General features: G+C 42.5%; 2 protein-coding genes and 1 non-coding gene across 7 annotated transcripts; all 3 read left to right on the plus strand.

Moving 5' to 3' along the window:
- Positions 1–73, plus strand: trnav-cac (transfer RNA valine (anticodon CAC)). The gene has a single exon. It is a non-coding gene; the product is annotated as a tRNA-Val (tRNA).
- Positions 74–5,768: 5,695 nt separating this feature from the next.
- pbxip1a (pre-B-cell leukemia homeobox interacting protein 1a) lies at positions 5,769–16,150 on the plus strand. Of its 5 annotated transcripts, none has more exons than XM_015973701.3 (11): positions 5,769–5,984; positions 6,739–6,858; positions 7,737–7,821; positions 7,937–8,004; positions 8,183–8,354; positions 8,430–8,813; positions 12,206–12,415; positions 14,037–14,071; positions 14,215–14,310; positions 14,720–14,900; positions 14,987–16,150. In XM_015973701.3, the coding sequence occupies exons 2-11, from the start codon at positions 6,787–6,789 to the stop codon at positions 15,916–15,918; spliced, it is 2,235 nt and encodes a 744-aa protein (XP_015829187.3). In that variant the 5' UTR covers positions 5,769–5,984; positions 6,739–6,786; the 3' UTR covers positions 15,919–16,150. The 5 variants fall into 5 exon arrangements, with proteins under 5 accessions (XP_015829187.3, XP_015829188.3, XP_015829185.3 ...); XM_015973702.3 differs by having other exon boundaries at positions 8,448–8,813; XM_015973699.3 differs by having other exon boundaries at positions 8,183–8,813.
- Positions 16,151–19,542: 3,392 nt separating this feature from the next.
- On the plus strand, positions 19,543–21,155 carry s100a11 (S100 calcium binding protein A11). The gene is made up of 3 exons (XM_015973698.3): positions 19,543–19,703; positions 19,775–19,914; positions 20,892–21,155. Exons 2-3 carry the CDS (start codon positions 19,786–19,788, stop codon positions 21,024–21,026), a joined length of 264 nt encoding a protein of 87 aa, XP_015829184.1. The 5' UTR covers positions 19,543–19,703; positions 19,775–19,785; the 3' UTR covers positions 21,027–21,155.
- The last annotated feature ends 693 nt before the right edge of the window (positions 21,156–21,848 follow it).

Genomic DNA, 21,848 nt, shown 5'->3' on the forward strand with positions numbered 1-21,848 from the left:
GTTTCCGTAGTGTAGTGGTTATCACGTTCGCCTCACACGCGAAAGGTCCCCGGTTCGAAACCGGGCGGAAACACTTTTTGTTTTACTATGTATGAAATCAACACACCGTTCCATTAAAATAAAACATACACGCTATTTTATTTGAACACATCATTTTATCTCTTAGTTTGGTGAACACATTAGCTCTGCAAGGTACGAGGCTGAAGTTAGATTCCGATTAGAGAAACGGCTAAAGGGCCATTACACCCAATTTTTCTCTACTCTGGCCATCTTTAATCTGCTCTAGATCAAAAACGACAATACCCACACTCTTCAAACCTGTTCTAGATTATTCCACAATAATAGCAGATTGCATACAACCTTGTTTGGGAGTTGTGAAATCTTTCCCTGATTCGTGAAACTTCTACAAAGCCAGATGTATGCATTTTTCAGCACCTGCCTGACACTGGAACTGCTCTAGCTCAAGAAGTACAGCACATACACTATTCAAACCTGTTCTAGATTATTCTACTATAATAGCAGATCAAAGAAAACACAGTGTGGAATTTGTGAAACCTTTCCCTGATTTGTGAAACTTCAACAATGCCTGACTTATGCATTTTTTCAGCATCTGTCCAACACTGGAACAGCTGTAGCTCAAAAACTACAAACCCACACTGTTTAAACCTGTTGTAGGTTATTCTACTATAATAGTAGATTGCATAAAATTGTGTTTGGCATTTGTGAATCAATCAGATTTATTTATAAAGCGCTTTTCAAACAAAGTGCTACTCAAAGTGCTTTACAAAATGACCCCAGATTACCATAACAGGTTAAAAACATTAACAGACGTATGCAAGCACACATATGCATGCACACACACACACACACACAAGTAAAAAATTATATTTATATTTAGCTGAGTCCAGATGAGCCAAGTAAGGTAAGGCAAGGAAACGCCATCAGAGGAGCAGTCTGCCCCGGCAGCATCAGGTCATCCACACTAAGTCAGGGCGCTCAGTGGAGGGGGAGCATAGACCCCCACCTCCACTTAAACACTATAGAGCACCCAGGAAGCTACAGTCGACCACCGCTCCCGGGGCAGAGGGCCCCTACAGAGGAAACACTGGATTAAAATGAGTAAAAATATAATAAAAGAGCTGATATAAGGGACAAAAGTTAGAAAATAAGTAATAAATTAAATCATATGGACAGTAAAATAATAATATTAAATAATGAAAATAATGCTAAAATATAATCATATAAAACATGCTAAGCAAGCAATAAAATATAATCATATAAAACGAGAAATAAAACTGTAGTAAATATTTAGGTAAAAGCTAACCTAAAAAGAAGCCTGGGCTTAAAAACATCAACGTTCTCTGCGGCCCTGAGGTCCTCTGGCAGCTCGTTCCAGAGGCGAGGGCCATAACACTGGAAGGACGCCTCGCCGGGAGTGTGTGTCCTGACTTTAGGGATGACCAGGAGACGCCTGCCAAAGGAGCGAAACCTTTCCCTGACTTGTGAAACATCAACAAAGACAGATTTATACATTTTTTGAGCACCTGCCCGACACTGGAACTGCTCTAGCTCAGGAAGTACAGCACCTACACTATTCAAACCTATTCTAGATTATTCTACTATAATAGCAGTATAAATGACATTGAAGGAGCTTCCAAACTTGTCATGTGGGTGTCAACTTTGCTTGAGTTGGACAAACTTTTTGTCAAGAAGGAATGGGCACACGGTAAATATTGTGGTTGAAAGAATTGGGAGATTTAATGGACAGTCTTGGGGTGCATTTGGATCTGAAGAGGACAATGCCCAAACACCTCTTGTCCAGTTGTGAGTAGGGTGTATAACACCACTGAGATTATGTAAGTATTTCATAAAAAACTCAAAGTGATGTTTTTTTTGTTTAATTTTTAAAAATTATGTATAACTCATGTAATTAAGAAAACTTGCTAGAACATGATTATTGACTTTATGGCATTTAAAGTTTAACCATTTTTTGTATGATTATGTTGTACTAAATGTGATGATTTCTTTTTTTCTTTTTTCTGTGTCCTGTCTGGCTGTGAAGCAAACAGAATTGATGTCTGAATGCTGGTGACAAGCCTTACAGATTTCCTCTCAGGTGGAGCATCAAAGCGTCTGCTTTTAATTTCACGCCTGATACAGTTGTGGTCAGAAGTTTACATACACTTGTAAAAAATATAATATAATGGCTCTACTGAGTGTCCCGTTATTTCTAAAACTCTGATTTTTCTCTGATAGAGTGATTGGAACAGATACTTCTTTGTCACAAAAAACATTCATGAAGTTTGGTTCTTTAATGTCTATTATGGGTTAACAGAGAAAAGTGATCACATTTGCTGGGTCACAAATATACATACAGCAACATGAACTAGCAATTTTGGTGACTTAGAAACGTGTCAGTGAACTGAGCTGCATAGCATGGCCTCTTAACTTCTTGTGAATGATTATGAGTGACTACAGCGGGTGACTTCTCTTAGGCCAGGTAAATAGGGCTCATTGGATACAAACGCCCACAAACGCTACAATGGGAAGGTCAAAGGAGCTCAGCATGGATCTGAAAAAGTGAATTATTGACTTGAACAAGTCAGGAAAGTCACTTGGGGCCATTTCAAAGCAGCTGCAGGTCCCAAGAGCAACAGTGCAAACAATTGTTTGTAAGTATAAGGTGCATGGCACTGTTTCATCACTGCCAAGATCAGGAAGAAAACGCAAGCTATCACCTGCTGCTGAGAGAAAATTGGTCAGGAGGGTAAAGAGTGAACCAAGAATCACCAAAAAGCAGATCTGCCAAGAATTAGAAGCTGCTGGAACACAGGTGTCATTGTCCACAGTCAAACGTGTTTTGCATCTCCATGGACTGAGAGGCTGCCGTGCAAGAAGGAAGCCCTTGCTCCAAAAGCGGCACCTTAAGGCTTGACTGAAGTTTGCTGCTGATCACATGGACAAAGATAAGACCTTCTGGAGGAAAGTTCTGTGGTCAGACGAAACAAAAATCGAGCTTTTGGCCACAATGCCCAGCAATATGTTTGGAGGAGAAAAGGTGAGGCCTTTAACCCCAAGAACACCATGCCTACAGTTAAGCATGGTGGTGGGAATATTATGCTGTGGGGCTGTTTTGCTGCCAATGGAACTGGTGCTTTACAGAGAGTAAATGAGATAATGAAGAAGGAGGATTACCTTCACATTCTTCAACATAACCTCAAATCATCAGCACGAAGGTTGGGTCTTGGGCGCAGTTGGGTGTTCCAACAGGACAATGACCCCAAACACACATCAAAAGTGGTAAAGGAATGGCTAAATCAGGCTAGAATAAGGGTTTTAGAATGACCTTCCCAAAGTCCTGACTTAAACCCCATTGAAAACATGTGGACAGTGCTGAAGAAACAAGTCCATGTCAGAAAGCCATCAAATTTAACTGAACTTCACCAATTCTGTCAAGAGGAGTGGTCAAAGATTCAACCAGAATCCATGCACAAACAAAATGGGACACAACAACAATACAAGATCAAGCTATCACTGTGTCAACTTGATGAAGAAACATATAATCAACATTGTTTAACTGAACAATCACATGATAATAAATCATAGTGCATTAAGTGCCCACCATAGCCTTAAGACATGTGTTAAACGTGCCCAAGTCCATACTTAGGAGAGCACCATGTGAGCACCTGTGTGCGTACACGTGTTTGTTTATGTAAGGTTTCTCTTTAGGAGCGTCAAATAGAGAGTGTGAGGGGCCACAGATCTGCCCCCTAAAGATGTGTAGGAGACGGAGGGAGCTCCAAGTCCCAGAGATCCAGGAGCTGCCCCAGAGCACAGGAACCCCAGAAAGACCGCGACCAGAAAGGCCCCCACCTCCCTCGAGAGGCACAGAGGATCGCCCAGGGGGCCACAACCAGCAGCCGGCAGAGTCCCAGGAGATACAGGCGGCAAGCCCTCAGGCCCGCCTGCAGCCTCCCACCCCCTAGCCGGCCGAGCCCGGGACCCAGGGGCTGCCACCCCCGCCGGGGACCCAGCAGAGTCCAGGGACCCAGACCCCACCAGGCAGCCAACGGGATTGATCAGGCAGATGCCAAAAATCTTAAACCCCCCTGACCTCATGTAACTCAGGACAGAAATGGAGAGATGTTCAATTCTCTGAATTTCTCTGGAATGTGGGAGAATAAAAAAGTTTGAAGCTGAATATTTCTGCTTGTTTTTAATTAAGACACGCAAACAAAGTAAATTTTGCATAGTTGTGGGTGTTCTGTAACTGTGCTACATGTCAACAAAAAAATACAATCTGTGTTGGAGTTTGACAAATCAGGAAAAGGTTTCACAAATCCCAAACAAGGTTGTATACAATCTGCTTTTATTGTAGAATAATCTAGAACAGGTTTGAAGGGTGTGGGTGTTGTCGTTTTTGAGCTAGAGCAGATTAAAGATGGTCAGGGTTAAGAAAAATGGGGTGTAATGTCCCTTTAGCAGTTTACCGGATCGGAAGCTAACTTCAGCCTCGTACCTTACAGAGCTAATGTGTTCACCAAGCTAAGAGATAAAATGATGTGTTCAAAGAAAATAGCGTGCATGTTTTATTTTAATGGAACGGTGTGAATTGGAAGCAAACTTCAGCCTCGTCTCTAACGTTATCTTTACATTCAGTTTAGCATGTAAAAATCTTCTTAGGCTTCAAACCATAATTTTGCCCAAAGTGATGAATTTTTATAGCTAAACAAACCAATTAGCATACAAACAATTCAGCTAATGATAAATAAAAAAGGTATAAAGAATGAAATGTTATGAAACATGTAAAAGCTTGTAACATTAGACTTTTTAAATGAAATATTATACATAACTGCGTTTTCATGTTTTTGCCCCGTGGTGCGAATCAGGAAAAGTTGGTATGCTAATTAGCTAATTATATTTAACGGAGCTACAGCTCCGAAAAGAGTGGAGTATAAAATAATAACTTAAACATATTACATTTGATGAAGAAAGGCAACATTCTCGAAATATATTCGAAAAAATAAATAAATGCATTTACCTCGAAAGGCAAATATAAATTCTGTAACGCTCCGCTCTTGATCGCGCTTGGCTGGGTTCAAGGGTCATAATAAACTTGACATTTTGATGTCACATGACCAAGGCCTGGCTGTTTTTCGACTCAATCGATTGCTCCTGCCTGTAACTGAAAAAGGATTTTTCCATTTGAATTTTATGAAGTTCACATTTTGATTGAATATCTAACATGTAAAAATAGCATTTTGATCATTTTAATATAAAAAACATTGAATTATTAGACCATAGAAAGTAAAACTGAAAATTGTTTAAAAAATTGAAGGAGTTTCATTTGGGTTTATTTTATAGTTTTTAAATGACTACTTTTGCAAAGCAAACGAATAGACTTTCCTTTATTTTTTTCAAGGACAGATGTATGAATCTGATTATTTGTGACTAATTATAGAGAAGGAATGAGACGATGAGAAGCGAGTCCACCAGCTTCAGTGTCCACCTATATGTCGATGGTGTCCACACAGGAGCAACTGGAGTTCAGGGGTTGTCCACTCTGGTAAGTCCCGAAGTCAAATTTAGCTCTGCAGACGTGTCGGTGTGTGGATGGTTCCGCTACCTCTCCCTCCTGTGTATAAATATGCAAGCACACATGCATCTTGAGGGTCAGTGTCACATTCGAAGTTGTATTATTATAAACCCGAGACAGAGCTCTGCCCATCACCTGCCACTTTCAGCTGCCTGCGTCAATCTGGTTGAATGGACGTCGCTCTCCAGACTTCTATCTGATTGGTCCATCCTTGATTTAGGGGTGGGCGCTCCCTCGCACATACTGAAATTCTATTGGAGGAGAGACTCCTAGGGTTAACGTGACGCAGTTTGGAATTCCCATGGTTCCCAAGTTTACAAGACGAGAAGATCGTTGTTTTTTCTAAAATTTCAAACTTTTTGACGGAAAAACAGCCAGCGACTTTTCTGTAAGTAAGCGGTGACAACCAAACATCGTCTCGTGGGTTTAAATGGATAAAATGTAGCATTTTGTGACGTCTTGCTAACTGCAGGGCCTGAGTGGGAACGCGGAAGAGTGGGAATGCTCCAGCTACCGTCCTTTGTTTACCATCAGGAGTGATCCATAAAATTGGTTGCTACAACATCCATAGCTCAGGAAATTTGCCTGGTTTGTGTGTGAAACCGAACCTTAGTGCGTTTAGGGTGACCGACAAGGGAGCTCAAAGCTCCGCTGGCTCGTTTCGGGATCTGTGAGCTGTTCGTGTCTCAGCTTTGACCATTTTTGGTCTTTTAACTGCCGCGTAGATAGTCTGGATGAATGAATGTGGATAAGTGGTTAGCTAAATCAGCAATCGCGATTAGTAAGAAAGCTCACTGCTGCATTTTTCCCTGGATTTGACCGCGCAGCAGAGTATTATGGGTGCCACCACACCGTTACATAACTCGAATCAGCAACAATTATCCCATTATCCTGTGTGCCCAATGCTTTGCTGCTTAAGTCTCATTTCATTGCATGATTAAATCCTTTGCAAGAATTTTTTGCATAATGACCTCGCGAACTGCGTGGAGTGATGTCGTTTAACGTTTGATTTCATGCTCTGGACTGTGCAGACTGCAGCAGATCTAAAACAGATTTGCAGTTAGATTATTAAATCTGGATGTTTAATTTGTGATGACTTGAGGGGTTTGACGCTGAGGACACGTTGCTGTCGTCATGTGCAGGATCTGAAGCTGAATCTTGTCTCGTGCAACGTGAGCCTGCAGGGGGCGATGTCTGACAGCAGCCACAGCACAGGCAGCAGCGGCTCCTCCACCAACAGCTGGACCCTCCTCTCTCCTGAGGTATGAAGAACGGGAACCTCAAAAGTTGTTTATCATTATTAAGTACAGCTTTTTACACTGACTCACGATTGCAGGTTCATGTACAATACGCCCCTGTGTCTGAACTTGCAGTTCGAAGCTTTACAAAAATCACAAAAAACCAAGACGGATGTTTGTGGACGAGCAATTTATGAGTCATCAGCCACATATTATGTTCACTGTGATTGAAAGCAGCTCCACCTTCTACTCTTTTTACTCCAAGGGAGTTGATTTAGCTCCCTGGGCAGTGTCTTGTGCATTTTTCCTAAATTGAATTTGTGATATTTTGTTATTTCTGGGCCAAAAGATTTTGTATGCTGCACATAAATGTGATAAAACAAGGAGTGCTACGATATGTCAACAATTCAGATCTTAAATTGATTAAATATACAGTATTCCTTGAAGGAATGGATATTACCCATTGCTTTTTGAAAAACAAAAATGGAATTATGACCACATGAAAGAGTTTTTAACACTTTAATCTATTGCTTTCAAACTGGTTTCAGTGGTTCATGAGCCAGAAACCAGCAGCTCTATTTGCCCGTCGATGAAAGATAAAATTCAGAGGAGATTCACATTTGCTTTAGGCGCTCTTTAATCGTACCACAAATCTGCTGAGAAATGACATTTTGCACAAAGTTCCATTTGTTTTGGAAATCTGAATATTTATCCATCTATTCCAAACAAAGTGGAAAAATTTGCTTTAATCATGTCAAAAAGTAGAGTTTTTGATATTTCAGTCAACAATACATAAAGGCACCGTTTGTTTTTACCACAATAAATGTAAAAATAAGCACAATTCCTGCCTACATTGAGAATACTGTAAACTAATTTAAATGTTGGATCACCTCTTCCCACAGGAAGCTGCCATTGAGAATGTGGGTCCTGTGGATGACGGCACAGAGAGCCTAGGCGATGCTCCCAGTCTCTCCGAGGAGGTGGCAGGTATCAACAAGTCCACATCTGTCTCTGGGGCTGTGACGTAAATAAGAATCAAAGGCTGCTTTGATGACTGTTGTTAGGCTTCAGGTGTTTTGACACGGTGTGAATTTTGTTCCAGGAGCTGCTGCAGAGTTCAAACCAGCTGAGATCCCAGTAGAAACGGTCCTGTCTGAAGAAGGTCATCAGGTGGGTCCATCAAAGACCAGCCAGCGTTTCTGTTAAGGAAAGTTAAACATTGTAGGAAAACGACTGAATTGTTCTGATGTCAAAAACTGGCTATAAGCTGCAAAATGTGAAAAAAAAAATTATTTTCTGGCAAACAGATAGTGAATAGAATTTTATCAGAACTTTGTTCTGTGTCTAGATTTGTCAGGAGACCACTCCAGACTCCAGTGAAGGTCCAGTCCCGTCTAGTCCAGCCCGGCTGAGTCCTCTTCCACCCAGTTCCCAAGACGCTTCCTACTTGGACCCAGAGAGTCAGCCACCAGTAATCCACGATATCGTAACTACCTCCCCCAGCGACAACGAGTCCCAAGGTGCCATGACTTTTGTCACCACCATCGATTTGGAAGCTCGCTTAGATATTCCAGCTGCTCATCTCAATATTCCAGCTGTTGAAATCTCCGCAGCTCACCCCAAAGAGTCCTGTGCTGAGATCACCGGCCCTGCTGAGACTGGGCTTGACACGGCAGCCGATTCTGGACTGATTCCTGCACGTCTATCTGGGGAGGGTGACACCTTGAGTGCAGATCCCGAGGTTAACGTCCCTACGGAGACGCTTACAGACAAGAATGCTCCATCTCATGTGGAAGCTGATATAAGCTTTGTTCCTAAAAGCACAGACCCTCCACACACAGCCCCAGAGAGCCTGGTGACAGAACATCTACTTACTCCTGAGACCGTCGGTCCCTCAGAGACCGAGGAAGACGAGGCCGGCGTCAAAGATGAGGCTGAAAAGCTATGCGACATCATCGATGACGGAGAGGATGAAGAAGGCAAGGAATAATCTACTTTAAAGGAAATATTTTGTGTAGAAAACACATAAACAGGAAATCAAGTCTTTTTAAATATTTTGTTTAATGAAATTAGTTAATTTAGGTTTGTTCTAATGAATCAGACATGACTTGTAGATTTAAGTTCAATAAGCTATCAATAAGTCGCTGCACTGCTGTTTCTTTCAGTAACACCATCGACATAAATATACTGGACATCTCCTTTTCATAGGCTCCACTAACACGTTTTTGAAGAAAAATGGGAGGTGGCCACCTCCGCCATTTTGACCGCGTCACAGGTTCTGTCAAGCCTAGACATTTCCAAAAAAGGGAAGAGGGGTGGAGCTGAGGGTGGGGCTGTAAGGCTGGGATCAACTGACGACACCCGGTCAAACTAGCTACAAGCTAACCTGAAGCTAACCCAAAGCTAACACGGAGTTGGGAGCTAAGCTAAAGGAGGTAGCAACCTAGCTACAACCGGAGTTAACTGTGCACAACACCAGAGCTTCTGAGTCAGAGATACGCCGGGCTGACCGCTGGGTAAAACCGGGTGGAACACAGAGGTCTCCGAGAGCTCCACAAGCTAGCAGCCGCACAGCAGACAAGCACCGCTGCGATCTGAGATGCGCAGAGCTGCCGCTGGGGAGAACCGGGTGGAAAAGTTTCCATCCCAGAGCTCCACAAGCCGACAGCCCGGCGCATGAAACAGAAGCCGCGATCAGACAGAGATACGCCGAGCTGCGGGGAGGGGAGAACTGGGTGGAAAACATCGGTCTCCCGAGAGCTCCACAAGCCGATAGTCAGAACCCAGCTCCACCAACATGTTATATTTCAACCCATTTTCTAAAGTGCAGCATTATGTTAAATGCACTGGGTTTTACCCTATTACATTTAAATTTCATGGTTAGACAGTACATGTTAAAATCTAAGCTCAGCTCGGCAGTGACCTAAAATACATAAATATAATTTTACTTACCGAAAAAAATGAAGTGGAGACTCCTTGGACGCTCTATTAGTGCAATTAATGCCACAGCAAGTCATTTTGTCCAACAATTGCACAAAAAATATCCAAAAAAGAATACATAAACACAGAGACTCAAAATCCCGGAGCAGTTTCCAAGCCAGACCGAGGCTCTACTGAGGCCTTTCCCCGGAGCTAGCTCTGTGGTCACGTGGGTCGGATGCTCATTAATTATACAGAATATTAGGCTTTTAATACACTTAAACAGAAGAGTGAGAAAAAAATTCACCCCCCTCAGAGTTGTCATGAGTGTAAACTAGATCATTTAAACCAAAAACATGTTTTGGTACCAGGCTGTAAACATGTTTATTTCTGCTGTGAAATTGGTATTTTTAACATGGGAGTCTATGAGGATTTGCTCGCTTCTGACACCAGCCCCTAGTGGATGAGGGTGGAACTGCAATTTATTTCATTTCCGGGTTTGCCTCAATTTTAGAGCTGCTTTGTGGGGGTTTGAGTAACACTCAACAAATTTCCTGCTTCTTCCCCTAGTGGTTGAAAGCAGAATCACAACCGTTGTAAACAACACTACTCAAACAAATGTACGGCATGTCCATATTCACTCTGGTTTTACCTCTTTGCTTCACCTCCAAAAACATTTTTCTCTGTCTTTTACTTCCAGGCTCTGCCATGAAAAAGCTAACTGCTAGTCTTTATATTAGCCACCAGCACAATGATTACCACCTCGACTGTTGCTCCACCTCTCACTTTAGTTCCTAGCCAAACCACAAAGTTGTTCAGTGCCGTTTCTGGCCAGCAGAGGGATACAGAGAGCTTCCCTATGTGAAGTTGCTCAAATTTCAGGCTCAAGAACCACTGAAACCAGTTTGAAAGCAATAAGTTAAAGTATTAAATATGTCCTTCACTGAAGAACATTATTTTACTTGTTATTTTTTAAACTGATCAGTCACTCTGAGTTCAACATGCAGGCTGAACATGAAAATAGTCTCCTACACCTATCTCCTGCATCAGCTCCTGATAGAAAATAGACAGTGAATCTCTAGGATTTGAATACCCTGACAGATCGACGTCACACTGTCACTGAACATTCATTAAGTCACCCATCGTGGCTCATGGCGGGAAAGGCTGTTGTTGGTCTAGCATCCAGGAAATAGCAGAGAATGTGTCGACTAGCAGAAGCTAACCTTTAGCATTAGCAACTCCATCACACAGCAGAACTCTTTCAGGCTTCAGTTATTTGTGGAGATAAAATCAATACAATCAGAGGCGAGATGTCCAAATATTAGGAAATAAAACTACAAATCCTGTCGTCTGAAGCTGCTTTCTCCTTCCTCTGTGTTGAAACAGGCGCACCGGAGCTTTCCTTCCCCAGAGTACAATTTACAAGGCTTTCATTCCTATTAGAGACCTCTGCAAATGTATCAAAAATATGATTGAAGGACCTCTTCAAACTTTAAAATGATGCTTTAAAGATGACCTATTATGCAAAACTCATCTTTTGCATCATTTTGGGCCGCTATGTGGGTCTTTACTGCCTCTATAACCACTCCAAACATGAAAAAACTCTGTCCATTCATTTTCTGTCTGTGTTTGGTTTCAGAAAATATGTGCCTAAAATGGGTTTCAAAATGTCTCCTTTTGTGATGTCACAAATTAGAATGGAACCACCTCTCACGTGCAGGATAGAGCTGCTGCTGGAGGAGCAATGGCTCTACTCCAAGCCCCTCCCTTTCATCAGAGCTCCTCAGCTTATAGCAGCCTGAGTGGAGGTCGGGAGGTGGCTGTGGGAAGCAACAGCCTGTTCTCTTAAAGTGATAGAGCCCTGAAATTACTCATTCTGGAAGGCATTGAAAATGTCAAAAATAAAACTGCTGAAATGTGAAAGAGACTTGGTTCAAAAAAACTTTTGTATAAACACTAGAACTATTATAACGGAAGAAAAAAATCAAACGTCCCATTTGAATGATTCTGTGTGAACTTTCTGAGGTAATGTGGCCGTCGGTGGCTTTTCTTTGTTCGTATTTCAGGATTCTTTAGCTTTATGGGTTTTTTTTCCCACCATGAACACATGTCGATAGAAATCTGGATGATTTGTTAACACGTTTCTTATCTGTGTCATCCTAGCATCTGGAAAGTGATTTATCCGAGTGACAGCGAGGCCCACACCCCACAGAGAGAAGGAATAAACCCTCGAGCACGAAATTACCATTGTAATCGAGCAAAACGTGCCCCATTTCCACAATCGGCTCCGCTTTTGTCGCTGACACTTCCCACATGCTGTTTCTTTAGTTTCGCGTGTCATCCAGGAGATTAGGATCATTTTGGAAGTGACAGTTTTAGTCTCTGAGGAGGGTGAAGTGATTTATCGAAGGCGTCTTCGTGTTCACCGTTTTCTCTCTTTTCTCTGTTTCAGAGCCACCCAGCAGCTTCGACGACGGCCTGAGGAGGAGGAACGTGTCCTCCTTTGAAGCTCCAAGAGCAAGAACCTCAGATGAGGAGGAGGATGAAGAGGAGGTGGAATTCAAGCTGCCGGAAAAGAAGGAGGAGAAGTCGTGGCTCTCCACGAACAAATGCATTGCGGGCGCTTTGGTCCTGCTCTTCTTGGGTTCCCTTTTTTTCTCAGGTGAGGTCCGTTTGTGCTTCTGCTTTTAGGAAACCGCATAAAAGCAGAAGAAGTCACCGTGTTTAGTTTACCAACATAAGTAGGATTCATTTATGATGATATTTTTATTAAAAACCTCTCAATAAGAAGCTTTTTCCTCACACACCAGCCTGTGGACGTGTCTGCAGCTCTAGAACATCACAGCTTTAGATCAGAAGGTCACTCTTTAACTCGTTCACTGCCATTGACGACTAAAGTCGTCATTTGCATTTTTTTACTGTTTGAGCATCGGAACGAGCCCCCGCGCTGAGAGAACAAACATCTCAGCCCTGAAGCCGATCTTCATCCGCATACGTCACAGATCACATGATCAGGAAGCAACGCATCCATGTGTTAGGAGATCGTTTTGGGCCGTTCCTGTAAAAAAAGTGAGGCTCGAACCGGAAAAGCGTCTGCCGATCACAATTCGACAACGGATTATGAAAGAACGGATAACGCTCGAAACACGCGGCTTCTTCCTGATGTAAGAGGTGAGTCTCCTCTTTGTTTAGGTTGTTTTGGCATCAACATCATGCTAGCGCGCAACGTTCTGTGGCTCTTAAAAAACAGTAAAAACGGTGAGAAACGCTGGCAGCGAAGGCCGTTAGTGATCAGGAAACGGCCGGCAGTGAATGAGTTAATAAAAAGAATCGCACGTTTTGATTAAACCGGTCACAGATTTCCGGCGTCCCTCAATCTGTCCTAAATTAGCTGAGGCCACGGGAAAGCTGCAGCATGTCTGATGTTGTTTACGTATGGTCTTTTTTTTTCCCTCTTTGCAGAAGATTAATTTGTTAGGCACCGCTGTGACTTCCACAGGAGAATCACGTCCGGTTTTAAAGCCGTGCCGCCTGAGGGTTAGGGTTATTTTGTGATTTTTAGTCCGGTGGAAATATCTCCAAAGATTTGGAATCTTAATTTTCTACTTTTTATTTGATTTTTTTTCAGAGGTGGACCATCCTCTAGGATGACATTTCTTCAAATCTAATCATTTTGGGAACATTTTAATTTAATTTATTTATGAAACTTTGACCATAAACCTGTAAAAGTTGTAAATAATTGTAGTTTTTAACATACAGAATGGATATGTCGAAGGTTGTGCAAAGATGAAACCGCTTTATTGTGTATTTTGTAGTCATTCACCCATCTGTCAGTATTTACCATAAGCACATTTCTGTGCAGCTGTCAACAGTAGTTAGGTGACTGTTTTTGCTGACTAAGCTGCACCGTGTCGACAGGTTTCCTCTCTGACCTGATAATAGTAGGTCTGGTATCACAGAGCAGACCACAGGCTGAGCTTCTGCACCCCCACCGCCACCACGCCGCCTGCCGCCGGGCGGATCATCAGAGCGTTTATCCGGCCTGACAGCTCCTGCAGCAACAGCAGGAAGAAAAAAGCAAATAACACAAATTGTGAGGTTGAGGAATGACATTCTTCGTCACGGATGAGGAGGATTTATTAAAGTTAGACGGTTTAGCTTCAGATCAAACAGGAAAATAAATAATCTAATAAAAATACCAGCAATGTGGTGATCTCAGAGCTCAGAAATCCTCTTGTGACAGGTTTATGTTTGTTTATTAAACCCGTTTCCTTGTCTGACAGGTGACTTGGACCCCTCTGAACTGACTGAAAACCAGGTCTGTCTGTCTTCTTGCACAGTCGTAGAATTATCTGAGATCACTTTTGTCTCAAAAGTTTTAGAGATTGACCGTAATTTAAAAAAAAACAACATCTTTTACAAATATTTATTCTGTTCACGCGCCGGCGGTTTTAAATCCAGGACGGGCTCAGCGGCGATCCACAGGATATGAAAGAGATGCTGGATAAACTGACACAGGAAAACCAACAGATCACCGAGCTAGAGGCTCAGCTACAGGTCAGTTCTCAGAACTATTATAGGTTATTATTATCATAAAGATGGAAACGGAGCTGTGAAAAAATAATTTCCCATTACTGATTTCCTCTGCTTTTGCTTATTTTTCCTCACTCTTGGTTGTTTCAGATCAGCAAACAAAGAAAACTTGAGTAAATAAAAACAAAACACAGTTTTCAGATGTCTTTTATTAAGCGAAAGAGCTGACCGAAGCTGAATCAATAAGCAAATGTTGCTTTTTGAGATCTTTTAGCCTGATTCTGTTGTTATGAATGGACAGTAACCAGGTGGTAGGTGCGCCTGAGCTCAGCTTTCCTAGTAACACGAGTGTAATCCGATTACTTTTTCACAGCAATGGATTTAAAGTTGTGCAGCATCTAATCGCTGCTTTACTAATTTTTTCAACTTTCAGACTAAAAAAAAAGAACTTGACTCTCAGATGGAGGCCGTGGCAGCGAGTGGAGACTATAACGGGAAAGCAGATTTGGAAAAGGAGAATTCCCGGTTGAAGATGGAGCTGTCGATCCTGCCGGAGCTGAAGAAGGAACTGGAGAGTCTGAGGGTTCGAGTGACTGAACTCAGCAAACTCACAGGTGCAATGCCCCAAAGGCACACAGATTGTTGTTTCCAGTCATCTTTATTTGTTTTTAACAATTTTCTCTTCACGCCTTCTTCCCAGCTAGCGCAGAAACTCTCCCGCCTGCTTCCAGTTTATCTTCTGCTCCTGAAGACGTTCAGGGTTTTCACCAACCTGCTGGGGTGGAGAGGAAGAAGGACACAGACGTGGAACGAAACCTGAAAAAAGAGCTCAAACGACAAAAAGTTCTCCTGGAGGAGAGCAAGAAGCGACTGGGCGGAATGAACAAAGATGGAGGCGACGGAAAGCGAGTTCGGGAAAGCTTGGAGGGCATCCAGAGGAGACTTTCCGAGCAGGTGGAGAGGTGGGAGAAGACCAAGTCCCAGGGGTCAAAGTGGAGAGGAAACAACGGTAAACATAAGGAGCAGTGGAAGAAGGAGAAGAAGCACAAAGAGGAGAAAAAGGTGAAGGAGTGGAAGCCCCAGAAGGAAAACTCTCACAAAGAAGCCTGGAGGAAACACCAGGATGAGTGGGAGAGGAAGAAAGGGGAGCGCAGGACGGACCGGGAGGAGAGGAGGAAGGAGAAACCCTGGCACAGCCGACCAGGTAAAAACCTTCCTCCTCATCAACGCCAGCATCATCAGCGCCACAACGACTTCTGGAAAGACCAGGAGCAGAAGCTCCACCGGAATGTTGGCCGCCAGCTGGGCTGCACCTCAGTGGAGGGCTGCGCCGCCAGAGAGGGGCTCTACCCGGTGGAGCTGTCCGAGTTCGAGCTGCTGTTGGAGGGCTACCTGGGCAAGCTGGAAGGCTCCTCCAACGAGAGCAAAGACAAGATCCGCAAGCTGACGGCGGACTTCTTCGAGGACGGCATCTTCATCCACGATAGGGTTCGCTTCGGGGACTTCGCCGAGGATGTGGCGGACGTCCTGGAAGACATGGTGGACGTGTTGGAGAGAGGAGGGGGGGAGGACTCTCTGGAGGAGGAGATGGAGGAGTTTGAGCGGGAGGCCTTGTGGAAGTTTGCAGCTTAGAAGTGGACAAAGCGATTGACGCAGCGAGCAGGCTGGGGTTTCGGGACATTCTGACCCACCTTCTCCTCTTCAGAGCCGTAACCATAGAAGCTTTTGGTCCAGAGCGGTCTTACACGTGCCCCTAACGTCTCTAATTATAAGCTAGATTTGTCATTTTGGGCTTAGCTGTTGTTACCTACCTCTGTCTGGTCATGCCTCCTGAAGCAATGTGCCGTGTGCTTAGTGCTGTAAACGCTGCATGTTCCTGTCTGTACATATAAACTAAAAAACGAAGAATTTATTTAGATATTCCTGCAAATCTACAATATATGGATTCATCTATAGAGTTAATGCAACACTGCATAAAAAATGAGACGTCCTGGAGCTTGATTTTGCTACAAATCTAATTTTAATTCGATAGATTTTCCAGTCGAGGAGGAGGAGGAGTAGTGATCGTAATCTGATCTGGTCAGACCGGTTTCTCTGTTAGCCTTTTTTGAAATTTGAATAAACAAACGACGGACGGTTTAAGAGCGCTAAACTACTTCTCACCCTCTGACTCACCTCTGACGGCTCTATTTCTGCTCAAAACACAAAGTCAGAACCATAAACAGAATGTTTAAATTGTTTCTTTGTGGTTTTTACGGTTGCCAGACTCTGTATTCCCAAAGCATTCTGGGTAAAAAGTAGAGTATGATTCCCCAAAGTGGCGATTGCAACCCCAAACCGTTCCCTTCTTGTTTTTCATCACTACTGACGCGCATGCGAGTGATTTAGATGTAGACTTTTGAGTTCATTCAAATAAGTCGGCCTAAAGTGAAACGAGAACAGCACAAAGTTTCAGTGTTTCCATCTTCACGTGGATTTAAATTCACAATTTGTATTTATTCTGTCACTCCTCTGCTGCTGCTGCTAGACGTGTGGTTTTTTGTTTGTTTGTTTGTTTTGTTTTAATGGGAGGAGCCCCAGATTTGGTCCTGATCCGTTTCAAGCTGAATGTCAAAATGGTTTTCATAAATTTCAGCTGCTGCTTATGTGCCTTTATTACAAATTAATCCCTTGGATTGGACGGGAAGTCTGGAGATGTTTACACCACTTTAAGTTTTCCTGCTAGTTAAAGAGCAGAGGATGAATGTTGTTAAGTTTTTGACCAAAGGGGTTTGAAGGAAAGTGTTTTTCATCCACCGTCTACAAATTGAAGTAGAAGTTTAAAATCTGAAAGTGTTCCTGTCTTCCTCAGACAGCATTAGGGCTAAGATGTAAAGGAGTTGGCTTACATGTGAATGGAAGTGAAGATATTTAATTTTCTCAGCCTCGCCTGTGTCCTGTTTTTATGAAGTGAATGTTGAGTTCAATAAAGTTTCACCATTTGAATTGTACCTGTTGTTATGGAGTCAAATGTGGCGGGGCCCTAATAAAACTCTCAGAAAGCCTTTATTAGACTAAGATTTGAAATCTTTGTTGTCATTGAAGCAGTCGGATTGTTTAACGAAATAATTAGGAGAGTAAGTGGAGTTTATTGAAAACACACCCCACAAAAAGCGCTTCCCCAAGGAAATCACGTCATAATCAAAACAATAAAAAATAAAAGATCATTAAGAAGAAATTATCATTTACATATAGCGCCTCTCAAGATAAAAGTCACGAGATGCTTCACAAGAACAAAAAAAAATAAAACTGATGATTAAAAACTATGGGAAAAGTAAAAAGGCTGCGCAGTGGCGCAGTGGTTAGAGCTGTTGCCTTGCAGCGAGAAGGTCCTGAGTTCGATTCCCGGCCTGGGATCGTTCTGCATGGAGTTTGCATGTTCTCCCTGTGCATGCGTGGGTTCTCTCCGGTACTCCGGCTTCCTCCCGCAGTCCAAAAACACGACTGATAGGTTAAGTGGTCTGTCTAAATTGTCCCTAGGTGTGAGTGTGTGTGTGCATGTTTGTTTGTCCTGTGTGTCTCTGTGTTGTCCTGCAATGGACTGGCTCTCTGTCCAGGGTGTACCCCGCCTGATTGCTCGTTGACCGCTGGAGATAGGCACCAGCCCCCCCCCCCCCCCCCCCCCGGGGGAAAAAGCGGGCTCAGAAGATGGATGGATGGATGGGAAATGTAAAAATTGTGATTAAAAATTTGAGAAAAGAGGAAAAGAAATTGGCAGAATTGGTACGAAAAATCTGAATGAAGAGAAGGTGGTGATGAATCAACCAAAGGCCATGCAAAAAGCCAGCCTGAGCAGAGATCAAAGATCATTAAACAAAGATTTAAAACGTAAAAACAACGAATAAAGACGACTAAAACTTAAAAAGCAGCTAGCTAGCTATTGTCTGACATTTCATTTTTGATACAGATGTAAACCAATACTGATATGTTCCCTACTTTCATAAAAAATAAAAACCATTTTAGGTTTCCAACATCACATATATCCTAGCCTGGCAAGCCAGACTAAATAAATGTATTATTTCTGCTCTTCATTCTTTGCAAAGCAAGAATTTGGTCTAGTTCACTAGGCTACATATATCCTATTATCAATGCCAACTTCACTTTATGTTAGTAACAGGAAAAGTACCATATTTATTTTGTTTCGAACGGCATCTGAATCTCCGTCTCCCTAAGCGTGACGCTAAGATGTGTGTATTAGTTAGTCATGTAGCTACGGTGATAAAACATTTTTAAATATCTTTAGATCAGAGAAGCAAACCTTGGTTGGAGATGCTTTTGTCCTTTTTTAGCTTGCTAGCTAAACGCAGCTACGTACTGTGAGGACAACGTTCACTTGGCAAAAAAACTAAAATATCTCAAAGTCCTTACCACTGATCCGTCATATTGCATTTTGAGAGAGAGGAGAAGTAGCTGAAGAGTTTGACATACATAATGTGTACGGTATGTAAAAGTTGGGTCATGAAAAGACTGAAAAGCAATACCGATATTTTCTAACGTCAAATTTTAACGCCAATATTAACAGTGGACCAATAATATCGAACATCCGTACTAAAAAGATCATAAAACTAATGAATAAAAAAAACACAGACAGGATTGTGACAGTGTGACCGGATTACTGACTCACACTCCGGACAGGAAGTGGACACAACGGCACGAATGGCATCTTATCACAGCTGTGATGCAGAGCTAAAATATTCTAACCCTGAAGAATTCCTTAGAGCGCACACACACACGTATATGCACGCAGTCGTGAACACACCTCACAGCGATCCGACAACTCGGGCTCGACACGCTGCTGAGTGACGACACGTTGCTGATTACGAAACCAAAGAGAGAGACTCATTCTCTAAATTCCAGAAGATTAGAAGCATCTCTGCAGAAACTAAATCATTCTAGTAAATCTACAGCATTATACTTTAGTTCCACACACACATTTGCAGCAAGAGGGATGCACACAACAGAGTGTGTGTTAGTTTCCAATACCATTATTTGAGTCATGTTTTGTATAAACTAATTACTGCATAGAAATGCACGATTCAGTGGCCTGATTAGACCCGCCTGATGCTGTCAATAAGCCCCCCGGCTCTGCTCACACACTCAAATGTTAGTTTTTGTGCAGTCATCAGTACACGTTTGCTCATTGTAGGTCATCAGTGACAGTTTTCTGCTTTGTGTATGCGTGAGCAGTTTTTTTATTTTTATTTTTTTATGGAAAGCCGACAGTGATGAGGGCAGGTTGAGGGTTTTCCGCTGATGTGTGCACAAGCAATGGAGGGCGAGGCACTTATATTAGAGGTGATGGTCAGAGCTGGAGGGGGACACGAGGCTCGTCGAAGGCTCCATCTCGCGTCAGCCCAAACACACACACTCACACACAGGTAAATAAAGGGTTGCTGCGTCTGATTAGAGAGTGTGTTCAGGACTGCTGAGCTTTGTTGCACATTCACAGCACAAGTCACCATGGAAGCTGCCATCAACACCATCGTCGGCCAGTTTAAGGAGTTTGCTGGGAAGGATGGATCCTCCAGCACACTGAGCAAAGATGAGTTCCACAAGCTGGTGACCTCCCAGCTCCCCAACTTTGTCAAGGTTTGTCTTCTTCTTATTTCATTCATAAAAAAAACACATTTTTAATTTTAAAGTCTCTTTTGCAAGCAGGGGTGCTTCTAGAAAGGGTCCAGGGTGGGCTAGCGCCACCCTGACAGCAAGTGCTGGACCCCCTTTGGCCCCCCTTGCTAAGGGAAGAGCCTAATTATTAATGAGTATGGATTTTTGTGATAATTTAGCCTAATGCAAGATGTGGAACCAAAGCACGTGAATTGAAATGAGATGATCAGACAAATATTTTCATGTTGTCACTGAAAGAAATTACTCACTTTTTTACAAAATTGTTTTATTTTGAAAATAAATGAAAAGCTGTAACTGAATTGCTGTTATTGTATTGTTATAATTACTCACTAAAAATGTTAATACTTAAAGTCGATGTTGGTAGTGTTTTCTTTCAAAGGTGCCTCTTTAGCATAGCAGCTGCCCCCGTTTAATGTCGCCTAGAACCATCCCTGTTTGCAAGAGACTCAAGACCTGAGAGCTTTTACTCTTTAATGAAGCAAAACAACGTGTTTTTACAAAGATGCAGGGTGATAATTATGTAAAATTCAATAGTCAACCTCCTTCTTCAAGCATTTTCATATTTTTATTTAATTCTGTTACATTCAGTGAATAATTATCAACATTTATAGGCTGAAATGTACAGTAAAGGTTGACCTGAATATCAAAGAATTACATCAACAAGTTTGTTATCAAACTAATAAAATACTTGGAACCTTTCTGCATGAAAAGAACACAAAAACTATTTTGCACATTGGAAACATGGTTTTAGGGGCATTTTTAACTAATTCATGTGTTTTTCTCTTTGGTAGATTTGTAGTATGTAAAGTTTACGCAACAAAAACATGTGCATTAATTTTCAGGGATGATTCATGACTCCCTCAGTCAGGATTTCTTTAGGAATAGATGTGGAATAAAAAGAAAACCAATCTGTAACCCTCCCTCCTTCCCTCACTCAGAACGCCAAGGATCCCGGAGCCATTGACCAGCTGATGAGCTCCTTGGACGAAAACAACGACGGCGAGCTAACTTTCTCCGAGTTCTGGCAGCTGATTGGAAAACTGGCGTGCAAACAGGGAGGCTTCTGTCAGTAGAGATTTCCCGTCGACTCAGCAATCAGATCAGCTCATTTAGGCTGTAAAACTGATGGTTTTATCGCTCTGGCTTCGTTAACCATTGGTTGAATGAGAGGAACTCTGGATTAAAAGCTCTTTTGTTTTAAACTCTTGCTCTCTTGTCATTCATTTACAGCATTATATGATTTCCTGCAGCAGAAGTGTGTTAAAGCCTTCAGTGAAGAGCGTGTAATTCTATATGGACTGCTTCTGCCTCTCCATCCAGCCTGTATCTTGTTCCATAGGGCTTAATAATGCTCGTACAAGGCGGTCTATCCAAGCATTAAGCAGCCTGGTCTTTACTGTCCATCAATGAGGCCTCAGCAGACTGTGTAATGGAGCTAATCCACCCCATTGTGTCTGTGAGGCCTTATTGGTTTTGCCTCTTAAGCACGTGTTTTCAGTGATATTAACTGTAGCGTCTAGACAGAGTTAAGTGAGCTTTTATTAGTCGTTTCAATTTGCGAAACCCGAACGCCAAGGGTGCCGTTAACCCGACTACACAGGTATTCCAAACTGATAAGTGAGTGTGACCTTTGCATCCAACTTTATCTGGTGTTGTGGCGGCAGATTGGGATGGGAGAATGAGTCAGAAGGGGGTTTGCGGCAGAGAGAGGTTCTAGATAAGCGCAGGGATGCTGGTGCTCCGAAAACAAAGAAACGTCAGCAGGGAGAGGCGGAGTGTCAAAGGAATTTACTACAAGATTGGAAAAGAATCTGGCAAAATCCAAAAAGTTAGATAGTCTCTGGAAATATTTGCTCAAATGAATTCCTCCCTTCTACAGTTTGCAATCAAACTGA

Source organism: Nothobranchius furzeri, chromosome 19 (genome assembly GCF_043380555.1).
Source record: "Nothobranchius furzeri strain GRZ-AD chromosome 19, NfurGRZ-RIMD1, whole genome shotgun sequence".
NCBI classification, from domain to species: Eukaryota; Metazoa; Chordata; class Actinopteri; order Cyprinodontiformes; family Nothobranchiidae; genus Nothobranchius; species Nothobranchius furzeri.